Source organism: Salmo trutta, chromosome 32 (assembly GCF_901001165.1).
Source record: "Salmo trutta chromosome 32, fSalTru1.1, whole genome shotgun sequence".
Classification (NCBI taxonomy): domain Eukaryota; kingdom Metazoa; phylum Chordata; class Actinopteri; order Salmoniformes; family Salmonidae; genus Salmo; species Salmo trutta.
Window position 1 is genome coordinate 2,589,223 of NC_042988.1, and position 14,112 is coordinate 2,603,334.

Genomic DNA, 14,112 nt, shown 5'->3' on the forward strand with positions numbered 1-14,112 from the left:
CCTGTCGTGGGCTCGGCTATACTATACTACGCAGAGCTACTGTACATCGAGCTCTGTAAACATATTGAGGTTGCTCGGTGTGACTGGTTGTGGGCGGAGCGCAGCGCAGCTCGAGTTGACCATTCCGAAAAGTTTTACGTCGCTGTGTCCACCCCATACAGAACCAGTGTCCGCTTGCGGTGCACTTCCAGCGGTCAACTTCAAACTATTTGTTTTTGGGTTTCGGACCTATTCGAAAATTGTTTTATTCCCTTGCCAGGGAAGAGGCGAGAGGGAGGGGTATAGAGTGCATAATGAAGGATACGGATAAAAGGCATGAAGGAGGCGGAAGAAGAACGGGAACAGAAAAATCAGAGAAAGATCAGGTTTGGTTTACTATTATAAATTGAGCAATTTCGAACATTAAATAACCTTTGGGTATACGCATGGCAAAATCGTGCAATATGTTATGCACCATCTGATTCTGTTTATTTGTTAAATGTTTTGCTGAATGCAACAAGTATAGCGTTAACAGATTTAATAAATAAAACGTTTATTCCAAAATACACATTTTACTCGGATGTAATTTAGGGGTCAAACTGCAGTAGCCTAGCCTACTCCGGGAGTTAGACCCAAGTGGGATTACGCAGATATATGTAAAAAAAATTGACGCCCGTCAATTGTCAAAACAGACATGCAAAACATCATAGACTAGCTGGGAGAGTGATAGCCTATCCTATACTTCCCTAGCAAGCAAAACAGCAGTAGATGCACATTTTGTTAAACATTAGTTATTTACATTTTTATACATTAAATACATGCTTTATAATGTGGACAAATATCCTGCCTCCATTGTGTTGTGTTGTGGAGAAAATGGGAGTCATGTTTGCAGTAACTGCAAAAAGTTACAGTGAACCCAATAAAAAAGGCAGTAACTGCCTTTTACCTTGGTTTCACTGAGCGTTGGGCTGCAGTGTCTACTGTTTACCTTGGTATTATTTATTGTTCTTTGCTGATACAAGTATCAAACTATATGACACTGACAGCCACATGCAAATAAATATATGAAAACAAGTTTGTGTAAACAAAACAAATTGTAATGGAAACGTATTCCAGTGGGTGTACCAAGCAAGAAGGCAGTAACTGCAGTCTAGGGTCAAAGGTCATGTCAATGTCAGTTTAAATAAAAAATAATCTCATAGTAAGACAACAGAACCACATCTCCAATGATATGCCTACAATAAAAAAAACGTTGAAGTCCTTTTTCACAGTGTCACTCTATGAGCAGTTACTGCTCTTTTGCTTGCTAGCGTAGTGTGCCTTAACTCTCCTACCAGAGGTAAATTGCAGTAAATAGTCTGTGACCACGTCACCTCAATGCGAGTTCAGACTTGTGGTTGTCATTTAAATATAATTCCCTCAATCGATTTAACTTTTAGCGTCCCACCTGCGGGACACAGCCAGTGAAATATCAGGGCGGCAAATTCAAATTGAAAAACAACAAAATGTCATAATTCAACTTTCTCAAACATACAACTATTTTACACCATTTTAAAGATACACTTCTCCTTGATGTAACCACATTGTCCGATTTCAAAAAGGCTTGAAAGCGAAAGCAAAACATTAGATTATGTTAGGAGAGTACATAGACAAAAATAATCACACAGCCATTTTCCAAGCAAGGACATGTCAATAAAACCCAAAACACAGCTAAATGAAGCACTAATCTTTGACGATCTTCATCAGATGACACTCCTAGGACATTATGTTACACAATACATGTATGTTTTGTTCGATAAAGTTCATATTTATATCCAAAAACAGCATTTTACATTGGCGCGTGATGTTCAGAAAATGTATTCCCACCAAAACGTCCGGTAATGTGCACATCAATGTACAAAAATATTCATCATAAACGTTGACAAAATATATAACAATTATTTAAAGAATTATAGATAGACTACCCCTGGATGCAACCGCTGTGTCGGCGAAAGCCCATTTTGCAATATTCTGAGTACATAGCTCAGCCATCACGGTGAGCTATTCAGACACCCGCCAAGTTCGGGGCAACCTAAACTCAGAATTAGTATTAGAAATATTCTCTTACCTTTGCTGATCTTCGTCAGAATGCACTCCCAGAACTGCTACTTCCACAAGAAATGTTGTTTTTGTTCAAAATAATCCATATTTATGTACAAATACCTCCCTTTTGTTCGTGCGTACAGATCACTTATCCAAAGGCATAACGCGCGAGCGCGGAACGAGAGACGAAAAGTCAAAATGTTCCATTACCGTACTTCGAAGCATGTCAAACGCTGTTTAAAATCAATCTTTATGGTATTTTTAACGTAAAATTGCGATAATATTCCAACCGGACAATTGCATATTCATTCAAGAAGAAAAAGAAGGAACGGCGTGCTCGCGTGACCGCACATATTCAATCCCTTTGTTGCCAGGCAGACCACTCAGTAACTGAGCTCCTATACTCTGCCCAGTGACAAGAGAAGGCTCAAACCACTTTCTGAAGGCTTTAGACAGCCAATGGAAGCCTTAGGAAGTGCAACGTCACCCCACAGTCACTGTAGCTTCGATAGAGAATCAAAAGAAGAACTACAATTCTCAGACTTTCCACTTCCTGCTTGGATTTTTCTCAGATTTTTGCCTGCCATATGAGTTCTGTAATACTCACAGACACCATTCAAACAGTTTTAGAAACTTCGGAGTGTTTTCTATCCAAATCGACTAATAATATGCATATTCTAGTTTCTGGGCCAGAGTAGTAACCTGTTTAAATTGGGTACGTTTTTCATCCGGCCGTGAAAATACTGCCCCCTAGCCCAGACAGGTTATTAACCAATGACTGAAATTCAGTAGTCAAGAAGTGCTTACAAGCACCACTAAACTTTTTGTAACTTAATCTTGATCTTACAGTTCCACCAAACCTGTTGTAACCTAATCTTGATATAGCCTACATTCGTCTATGCCAGTAGCTTTACATTCATTGCCAAAAATCGACCGACTCAGGGCTATAGTGTAAGGCCATTGTGTTTGGCAAATATTTTTATAAATCTGCACAACTGTAAATTGATCATAAATGGCACAGAATTTGTGTGGTGACATGGATACAAGAATAACTTCATTTTCAATCCTTGTGACAATTACTTATTGACAATGACTATTCAGCAGGAGTTTGGGGTGCTAAGAGGTATCTCAAAAATGAACATGTCAATACCAGAGCAGTATGTTATTTTTTACACTGAACAAAAATATAAATGCAACATGTAAAGTGTTGGTCACATGTTTCATGAGCTTATATAAAAGATCACCGTAATTTTCCATATGCACAAAAAGCTTCTTTCTCTCACATGTTGTGCACAAATATTTACATCCCTGTTAGTGAGCATTTCTCATTTGCCAAGATAATCCATCCACCTGACAGGTGTGACATATCAAGAAGCTGATTAAACAGCATGATCATTACACAGTTGCACCTTGTGTTGGGGACAATAAAAGGCCACTCTAAAATGTGCATTTTTGTCAAACAGCACAATGTCACCGATGTCTCAAGTTTTGAGCATGCAATTGGAATGCTGACTGCAGGAATATCCACCAGAGCTGTTGCCAGATAGTTGAATGTTAATTTCTCTACCATAAGCCAATTTGGCAGTACGTCCAACCGGCCTCACAACCGCAGACCACGTGTAACCACACCAGCCCAGAACCTCCACATCCGGCTTCTTCACCTGCAGGATCATCTGAGACCAGCCACTCAGACAGCTGATGAAACTGTGGGTTTGCACAACTGAAGAATTTCTGCACAAACTGTCAGAAACGGACTCAGGGAAGCTCATCTGCGTGCTCGTTGTCCTCACCAGGGTCTTGACTTGACTGCAGTTTGGCGTGGTAACTGACAGGCAAATGCCCACCTTTGAGGGCCACTGGCATGCTGGAGAAGTGTGCTCTTCACTAATGAATACCGGTTTCGACTGTACTGGGCAGATGGCAGTGTGGGCGAGCGGTTTGCTTATGTCAACATTGTGAACAAAGTGCCCCATGGTGGGGTTATGGTATGGGCAGGCATAAGCTACGGACAACAAACACAATTGTATTTTATCAATGGCAATTTGAATGCATTGAGATCCTGAGGCCCATTGTTGTGCCATTCATCCGCCGCCATCACCTCATGTTTCAGTATGATAATGCAGGCCCCATGTCACAAGGATTTGTACACAATTCCTGGAAGCTGAAAATGTCCCAGTTCTTCCATGGCTTGCACACTCACCAGACATGTCACCCATTGAACATGTTTGGGATGCTCTGGATCGACGTGTACAACAGCGTGTTCCAGTTTCCGCCAATATCCATCAACTTCGCACAGCCATTGAAGAGGAGTGGGACAACATTCCACAGGCCACAATCAGCAGCCTGATGTGAAGGAGAAGTGTTGCGTTGCATGAAGCAAATGGTGATCAAAGCAGATACTGACTGGTTCTCTGATCCACGCCCCTACTGGGAATACAGATCTGTGAAATCCATAGATTAGGGCCTAATGAATTCGTTTCAATTGACTGATTTCCTTATATGAACTGTATCTCAGTAAAATCTTTGAAATTGTTGCATGTTGCACATTTTTGTTCAGTGTAAGTATCCACATGTTTGCACCTATACTTGCAATAACTGGGGACATGGGCTGGGAACCCTGTGAGGTGAGATGGAAGGTGTGTATGGTGAGACTTTGGAATAGACTGTTGGATATGCCAATTGCCAGAATAGCCAGCTGGGATCTACATTGCATGGGCAACCGAAATGTCTGACCTTTTCCAACAGTTGGACTGTGAACAGTTGTATGAAAACCAAATTAAGAGAGACACAGATGCTGTTTAAAAAAAACAACTAATGATGCAATACGGAAAGAAATGGGTGTATTAATCATAAACCCAAATTGAGAACCTTTTGTTTCATTAAGGTTGCATTTGTTGGTGAGCGATATTATGTACAACCACCTAAAAGCAAGAGATTGCTATGTGCACAGGTAAGATCAGGGATATTGCTCCTGTGTATTGAAACAGGTAAGATCAGGGATATTGCTCCTGCATATTGAAACAGGTTGGTGTAATTGTGAAATGGAAGAGGAAAGACTATGTAACTTTTGTGACCTCAAAAAAATAGAGAATGAAATAGATTTGATCATCTATTGCCCTTTCTACCACGATATACCCTTGTCCTTATTCCTGAAAGCCCACCAGATATACTCTGGCATTGTGTGGTGAGTGATGAGTAGAAACTGAAAAGTTTTTCTGTCTATTTCCGTTTGTGGAATTTTTAGATAAAGCCTGTAATAAAATAAAAAGTGCAACCTATAATTAAATTATAAAAATAATTAGCTCCTATAAAGCAAATGGCAGGTATTTATATAGATTGTAGGCCTGTCTCACACTTAAATCTTCCCTTTGTGCTAGATTGGGTTTAAACGCCTTCCATTTCATTTTTCTGTATTTATTTATCCGGATTTAATTTGATTTATTTTTACTGCCCTAGGGTTATAATTATTGCTCGGATAACCTTATTTACAATTATGTATTGATATCTTTTTCACTCTTTATGCGCACTGCACAGATAATCGGAGGAATTATGTCTGTGAATCATTGTCTGTGAATCAAAATAAAATGTCCATTCATTCATTCACTTACAGACCATAAATGTAGGTTATGAGTAACAGTTGGCCCATAAATTTTGTCTGTATGCAGCCTCTCACTAACTAAACTTGTGAAGATAAGACATGATAGCCCACACGCTGGTATATATGGTACTATGCATGAAAGTCATTGATCCAAGAAAAATAAACAAAGGAGAGACAAGCAATTGAAGGCTGGACATCTTCAAGAGAGCAAATAAAGAGACACTAACCAGGTTTCCATTCAACCATTTCATCCGGGTGAATTACTGTACCTGACGCATTAAAAAAAGTCACGACCGGGTTGATGGAAACAGGAAATGTAGGGACAATTTCATAAATGTCAACAGACAATTTGTTTGTTTGACGTGGTGGGATCTTTTTGTATCGGTAAAATGTGTTATGCGCGAAATGGCGTTAGAAAACGCCTTTTAATGCGCCAATATTGATTTAATAACCATCATATTGAAGTTAACTTGGAGTCACGCGATGATATGTTGTGTGGTCCTCCCACTATGACTTGGGAAAGAATGCAGTTTATTAGGCTACAGATGAAATAAATTATGAACTTGGCAAAAATGCACGGTGATGAGTTTCATGCTCCATTCCAATAAATATTGAGGATCTTATTCTGGTGACATAATGATTAATGTGTGGCTGTTGTTTGTTATCAAATGTGTTTTATTCAGTCATCAGCAATCCCTTGAGGTGGGGATTTTTCACCGTTTTTTTTTAGGTGGCTTGCTTGTTGTGGGTCCTGCTGTGGCTGAGCCGGCCAATCCTGGAGCCACAGACCCGTTTACAGACGCTGCAAGTGAGGTTGGAGGGGAGGGAAGTGTCGTTTCTCATTGGCCAGAGTTGTGCGGATGTCCTCATAGTCTATTGTAGCTTGGTGTGTAAATTGTTGCCATGTGGCTCTGTTTTGTGTAGAGTTCCCAGTTTGTTGTGTTTATATTGCATTTCTTGAGGTTGGTTTTAAGGATGTCTGTACCTTTTTTATTTTGTCCCCTTGCGTTCACCCCTGCCAGTTGCCAGTACAGCAGTTGTTTGGGCAGTGTCCTGTCCATCGGAGTTGATTTGGGATTCTATGCATGGGATGTTGGCCTGGGTCAGGACGCAGGTCCGTCGATCCTCCCTCCTGATGTTCAGTATTTTCCTCAAGAACTGTTGCTGTCAACGCTCCAGTCTTTGAATGTGCCTTTTGTATGTCACCCACGTCTCACAGCCATAGAGAGGGTTGGGATTATGACAGCCTTGAGTTTCGTGTTGGTTCTGAGGTTGTGGTTTTTGGACACGTGATTTGTCTGTTTTCCAAAGGTTGTGCTGGCACAGCATTTCCTGGTCTGTATTTCTTCCTCAATGGTGACTCGTTGTGAGTGGTGACTGCCAAGGTAAGCAAAGTGTTCCACGTTGTCAAGTGGTTCACTTCCAACGTGAGTTACTATCAGATTTGGTGGTTGTCCTTGGGCAGGTTGGTGGAGCACCTTTTTGTTTTCTGTAAATTCAGGCTCAGTCTCAGACTCTTGTATGCTTCGGAGATGCTTTTGAGGGCAGTTGGGGGTCTGCTTTGGAGTGAGCGATAATTGCACAGTTGTCTGCATATTGGAGGTCCTTGACTGTGGTAGTTCCCACTTTGATTTTGGTGGTCCTCACATATTTTGCTGTCTTAAAATGTAATCTAAAAGGGGATTACATTAAAAAAAAAATCCTACATCTGTTGTGGAAGAGAAAATGAAAATTTCCTGCAGTTCTACGCTTTTGCTCTTTTATAGGACTCCATTGGGCACAGACTTCAATTCAACGTCTATTCCAAGTTGGTTCAATGTTGAAACAATGTTGATTCAACCAGTGTGTGTCCAGTGGGCCATCTCATGCTTTTGTTCACATTTTGTCATGAGGCTGAGATTTTTTGTTGTTGCAGTTTTACAGCTAATTTCCTGCAATTCTACACATTTTTCTATCATATGCTATCTGGGGGCCCCATTAATTCTTAAATGGAAGAAGTTTGTAACCACCAAGAGTCTTCCTAGAGCTGGCCGCCCAGCCAAACTGAGCAATCAGGGGAGGAACCCGATGGTCACTCTAACAGAGAGAGAACCTTCCAGGGAGAACCTTCCAGAAGGACAACCATCTCTGCAGCACTCCACCAATCAGGCCTTTATGGTAGAATGGCCAGACGGAAGACATTCCTCAGTAAAAGGCCCGCTTGGAGTTTGCCAAAAGGACTCTGGATTCTCTGGTCTGATGAAGCCAAGATTGAACTCTTTGGCCTGAAATTGTGGGGGAAATTCTAAAGAAGAGAGAGACTGTAGATTAGCAAAAATGGAGCAGTTAACCATGCACTGCAACAGTGCATAGTTAAGGCCCAACGAACATAGTTGGGTCTCAGCTTTTATAGAAAAAGTACAACCTCTTGTCTACAAGGCAGAGTTTAGCAGATGTGGGGAAACAGGGAAATAGTGTAAAAGGCAATTGGTTTGTCTGTGCAGATTAACCGAGGTTGATAGCACGAGGGCTCAACCGTATAACTGCGTTTTGTCACAGTTCACACTATAATGTGCTCCATTCTGCAAGGTTTTATACAACTGACTTCCTGCAGATAGTAAACGCATGGGATGTCTCACATGCAGCTGTTGCACCTAAATGGATCTTAGCTATATGCCCAGTCTTCTGATTAAGTCACACAAAGGCAAGTTTGTATCCGGTTAGAAAAAGCACTAGTATATAACAAGAGACTATTCTTTAAGCAGTTAAACACGGGATAGCATGACTAATTATATCATTTTCCATGACAATGCCAAGCGTCACGTCTGGAAGAAACCTGCAGCATCATGCGGTGGGGATGTTTTTCAGCGGCAGGGACTGGGAAACTAGTCAGGATCAAGGTAAAGATGAACGGTGCTAAGTACAGAGAGATCCTTGATAAAAACCTGCTCCAGAGCACTCAGGGCCTCAGACTGGGGTGGAGGTTCATCTTCCAACAGGACAACAACCCCTAAGCACACAGCCAAGGCAACGCATGAGTGGCTTCAGGACAAGTCTCTGAATATCCTTGCGGGGTCCAGTCAGATCCCGGACTCGAACCCGATCGAACATCTCTGTAGAGACCTGAAAATACCTTTGCAGCAACGCTCCCCATCCAACCTGACAGCGCTTGAGAGGATCTACAGAGAAGAATGGGAGAAGCTCCCCAAAATCAGGTGTGCCAAGCTTGTAGTGTCATACCCAAGAAGACTCGAGGCTGTAATCGCTGCCAAAGGTACTGAGTAAATGGTCTGAATACTTATGTAAATGTCATATCAGTTTTTTATTTTTAATACATTTGCCAAAATGTAAAAAAAGTTTTTGCTTTGTCATAATGGTGTATTATGTGTAGATTAATGAGGGGGAAAAAAACAATTGTGGAAAAAGGCAAGGGGTCTGAAAACTTTCCGAATGGACTGTAATAGCGACGCTTTTCCCATGGTTAATTTCGTGCCAGCCAGGTAGGCTATACTCCTGTTGTAAAGATAAGCAATGTGCTTAATAGTAAAGAGAAGCAATGTGCTTAATATTAAGAAAGTTGAGTAATATATGTAGTAGGTATAGTGTATAAAGAGCTGATGGGATTCTCCTCTTTTTAATAGAGGCCATCACACAATTTTCTCACGCAGTTGCATAGCCTATAGAAATGTTGTGCAACATGAGCTCATGGGCTCTCATGAAGTGTTTGATTTTCAAGTTTGGTAGGCTACTAATGACCATCAGCAGAATCAGAGCTTGGAGAAGCCTAATTTATTACGGTGACTAAACGGTCACATGGAATTTGACTGCCTTCATGACTCGTGACTGCCGGTGTGGTTGTAATACGGTCACTGTAACAGCCCTAGCTGTGATAGGAGAAAACCGAGGAAGGATCAACAATATTGTAGTTACTCCACAATACTAACCTAATTGACAGAGTGAAAAGAAGGAAGCCTGAACATAATACAAATATTCCAAAACATCCTGTTTGCAACCAGGCACTAAAGTAATACAGCAAGAAATGTGGCAAAGTAATTAACTTTTTGTCCTGAATACAAAGTGTTGTGTTTGGGGGAAATCCAATACAACACATTACTGAGTACCACTCTCCATATTTTCAAGCATAGTGGTGGCTGCATCATGTTTTATCGATATGCTTGTAATCGTTAAGGACAGGGGAGTTTTTCAGGATAAGAAATAAATGGAATGGAGCTAAGCACAGGCAGAATCCTAGAGGAAAACCTGGTTCAGTCTGCTTTCCACCTGACACCGGGAGATGAATTAACCTTGCAGCAGGACAATAACCTGAGAAAAAAGGGGAAATGAGAAAAAAGAAGGAACTGCTCTTGATAGTATCACTGCTCTTTAATTAGCTTAGATATGTAATCTGCCTCAGAGCTCTGACGAAGGCTGACACGTAAAGCTTATTAAAGAGCAGTGATACTATCAAGAGCAGTGTGCGGGTTCCTTCTTTTTTCTAATTTTATTCAACTGTTACCACGCACCTGCAAAAAAGATAGCTCAGATGTGCGAGTTCCTTTTGAATTTAGCAGGACAATAACCTAAAATACAAGGCCAAATCTACACTGGAGCTGCTTACCAAGAAGACGGTGAATGTTCCTGAGTGGCCGAGTTACAGTTTGACTTAAATCCGCTTGAAAATCTATGGCAACAACCAATTTCACAGAGCTTGAAGAATTTTGAAAAGAAGAATGGGCAAATGTTGCACAATCCAGGTGTGGAATGCTCAGGGGGTTGAATACTTCTCTAAGATATATTTGTTTTATTTTTCCTATTTGTTTTTACAAATGTTAGAATTTTTCTTACACTTTAACATTACAGAGTATTTTGTTATAGATCATTGACAAAAAATAATACCCTTTTTTCTGAGAGTCACAACATGTATGTTGACTTGGCTATTTACTAATTGCTACCAATTACCCTGTTTCACTTACAATTCAACATCTGTAGGCTGTAGCCTGTTATATAACGTTAGAGAGTTCAGTAAGAGTATCTGATTGTGACAATCTCTTTCCCTCACAGAGCTGGATCCCCAAGATCATCAAAAAGAGAGTTTGCACCACGTTCGTAGAGGACTCATTAAGGTACAGCCTCTCTCTGGGTCACTGAGTGGTCCATCTGTCTGACACAATACAGTTACAGTATAGTTACAATACAGTTACCCGATGCAAAATGTATCTAGTCCATGCAAAGCAAATGATGTCAGTGTGTGTGTCTATGTGTTATCTGTTGACTGTTATGGCTGGTTGTATGTGTGTGTGTGTGTGTGTGTATTCATGTGTATCTCTTTCTCCCTGTCAGCAATGGGTTGTTGTGTCAGTGTGGTGGTGTGCGGGAGACACACTGCTCCATCGCTACAGGAGACTTTTTCGGGACGGCCATCGTCAGCCAGTGGGACAGCTCTCAGCACTCCTCAGAGTACCCCACCGACGCCTTCGGAGAGTTGGAGTTCGCAGGGGCCGGCAGGAGACACAGCCATGTGAGTAACACACACTCACACACATGTATGCACATATCAACACGTGCATACACACACGCACACACATCTCTGTCAGTGATTCATTAATTTGGTAGCTGGCTTAGTGCCCGGTGTCTTGTCAAAAAGCTCACAGTGTAAAATAACTCACAATCGATTATTATTGTGAGCATTTTTACGCTTATGATTGGCTCTGATTGTGACATCAAAGTGTGAAAAGCTCAGGGCTTGAGAATTCTCAGTGGTCAATTGCTTGTGTTCTGCTTCAATTCTGTTTCCGGGTCATCAGTGTTTCTCAGGTGGATAACGTCAGTGCCTGATTGAAATTGACACTGTAAACGTGAATAAATAAGCAATGATCACTTAAAAAATATATTATTGTCATGACGTGGCCCTTTTTGGGTATAGCTAGTGGCTTGTGTTATCTCAGGACGTAAATTCCTGGAGGAGACTCTCTCCCCTGGCCATGCAGAAAGAGACATATAGAGAGAACAAAGGATTTCACATGGCGAACTCCTAAATTGTCACGGTTGTCGTCGGGAAAGGAGGACCAAAATGCAGCAGGAATGTGGATGCTCATCTTGATATTTATTGAAACCAAGAAAACACCAAAATAACAAATGACGAAGAACTCACGAACAACCAAACAGTCTTGTAAGGCTCACACACGCAAAACAAGAGACAATCTCCCACAAACACTAAACCAAACACATACCCATATATAGGACTCTCAATCAGAGGCAACGAGAAAGCACCTGCCTCCAATTGAGAGTCCAACCCCCCATTAACCTAAACATAGAGATACAACTAACTAGACTATACATAGAAATACATAAACAAGGAACAGTGCCCCAAAACCCCGGAATACATAAATCAAATACCCCTCTACCAAAAACACCACCCCGAACCACATAAAACAAATATGCCTCTGCCACGTCCTGACCAAACTACAATAACAAATAACCCTTATACTGGTCAGGACGTGACATAAATCCCCAAAATAGGGATTTGATACAAAATGTCCACTTGTGAGAAGGTCCGTGGACACTTAAGGGATGGGTAATGACGAGTGTGTTTCATTTGGTGACCTCATAGAGGACAGGAAACACACATGACTATATCTCTGAATATGTACATTTCTCAATTATGGGGTTTGCGTCTAATTCTTGTATAAAATGAATGAGTAAAGATGAAACTATTTGTGAAATGATGTAATATGATGTTGAACCTTTAATGTGAAAGAATTGTATTCCCTTTAAAGTTTAACCAAGTCATTGGCCCGCCCCCGTGAGCACAGACATGATCTGGTGTCATGGAACAGTACTTTTCTACTGTTACGAATAAAACCCCCTCCTGAAGAAATCCTCTTCAGACCACGCGTACCTCGATGGACACCGAGGGGGCACAGGTTGAGTTTAGACCACAAAAACCTCAGTATAAGCTTGGTTGTAATGGTTGTTGAATTCCTAACCATACCACATGGAGCATTGGCTTCACGGCTGGAAATGGTTCAACTCTGAGACTATCGATCCCAACAGAATAAGAGCAAATCCTAGATACTAATTACTAGTCTTCAACTAGAAATTATGTCAACCTGCGAAGACCGACAACCGCCGTTCTATTCTATGAGAACATTTCTGAATGGTACTCTGAAGTATCCATTCTAACCACGAAAGACTTCAGGGAAGCAGAGAGAGACGCTCGGATGAACTTTCCAACAGAAGGACTGATGATTCCAACAGAGATCACGACGAAACACTGATCGTAAATATATATTGACTGAAATTATTCCCGAATGAGTGAGCGTTCATGTGCAAAGGATTAGTATTTCAATTAATATCATTATCAACTGTGTAGTGACTCTTTTTGTCTTTCCCGCCCTTCTCAATCCACACCCACTTCCCTTTGTCCACCAAGCCGTCATATCGGCTTAGCCCACTAGGGAACCTTCCCTATCATTTCCTTGTAACCATATCTACTGTGTTGTTTGTTTATGCATTTCTGTGATTATTTAGTTAGTTAGTAAATAAATGATTAAGACAATTGATGTATGGATGATTCATAGTAAAGGCTGGGTTCGTGCAGATAGCCAACAATTTACAACATTTGGAATGAGACTAACGTGAGGTAAAGAATAATTCATTATTAGAAGACTGATCAGATATTAAAATATATGATGAGTTATATTAGGAAAATTATAACTATATAAGGAAAAGCTGGGGCACCAAGGAAGATTTTCCTTGGTACCCCAACTTCCTAGTTAATTAAATTTACATGATTAGTTTAATCACGTAATAATAATTACAGAGCATTTATTTGATATAATAACAGTCTTCACTTTAATGATGCCAAAGACACAACATATTATGACGCCCCGTGCAAGGAATCTAAGATAGAATTGGACTTTGCTGTTGAATTATATATATATCAATTGTGCAAACAGACTGTTGTATGCGAATAGAGAAAGATATTGGTTGTGTGTGTTTCCATTTGAACAAGCTAAGAAGAGTGCCTCCGGTCGTGTGTCGATAGTTAGGGCAATGAGTTGTAAATTCCAGATTTAGTCCGTTAGGCCAAACGGTACGATTTCTGTCTAATTTCTAGAGCAAGGGCATAGAGCCAGTAAGGTTAGAAATAAGATAGATCTCTTTGTTGACTGAGCCGTCCGCCTACCTCGCTAAGCCAGTGTGGTTAGGCTACAGGAGTATCTGTATTTATGTACCGTGTCGCTCCGGTCAACATAATGCTAGCAAAGTATGCCGAATGGGTTAATGTGAGACGTCACTAGTAAACCCCCCTTTCCATAGTGAAGGGGACCCTATTTTGTGCTTGGAAGTGAGATTTCTTTTACAAAGTAGGATTAGCTTGCCCGAGATGCTAAGCTAACAAAGGGAAACAGTATTTTCTTTTTCCTGTGTCCCGTTGAAATTCCTCCGCCTTGCGCGACGGAAGTCCCGCC

General features: G+C 41.0%; 1 protein-coding gene across 2 annotated transcripts in view; it reads left to right on the forward strand.

The window, feature by feature from the left end:
- Positions 1-14,112, forward strand: part of LOC115170765 (transient receptor potential cation channel subfamily M member 4) — an 82,609-nt gene continuing 68,497 nt past the window's right edge. Inside the window, exons 1-3 of one of the 2 annotated variants that reach the window (XM_029727046.1) lie at positions 1-365; positions 10,700-10,761; positions 10,979-11,156. In XM_029727046.1, coding sequence (XP_029582906.1) covers positions 294-365; positions 10,700-10,761; positions 10,979-11,156 — 312 coding nt within the window. In that variant the 5' untranslated portion in view covers positions 1-293. The remainder of the gene's footprint in view (positions 366-10,699; positions 10,762-10,978; positions 11,157-14,112) is intronic. The other variant, XM_029727047.1, reaches the window with a different exon arrangement.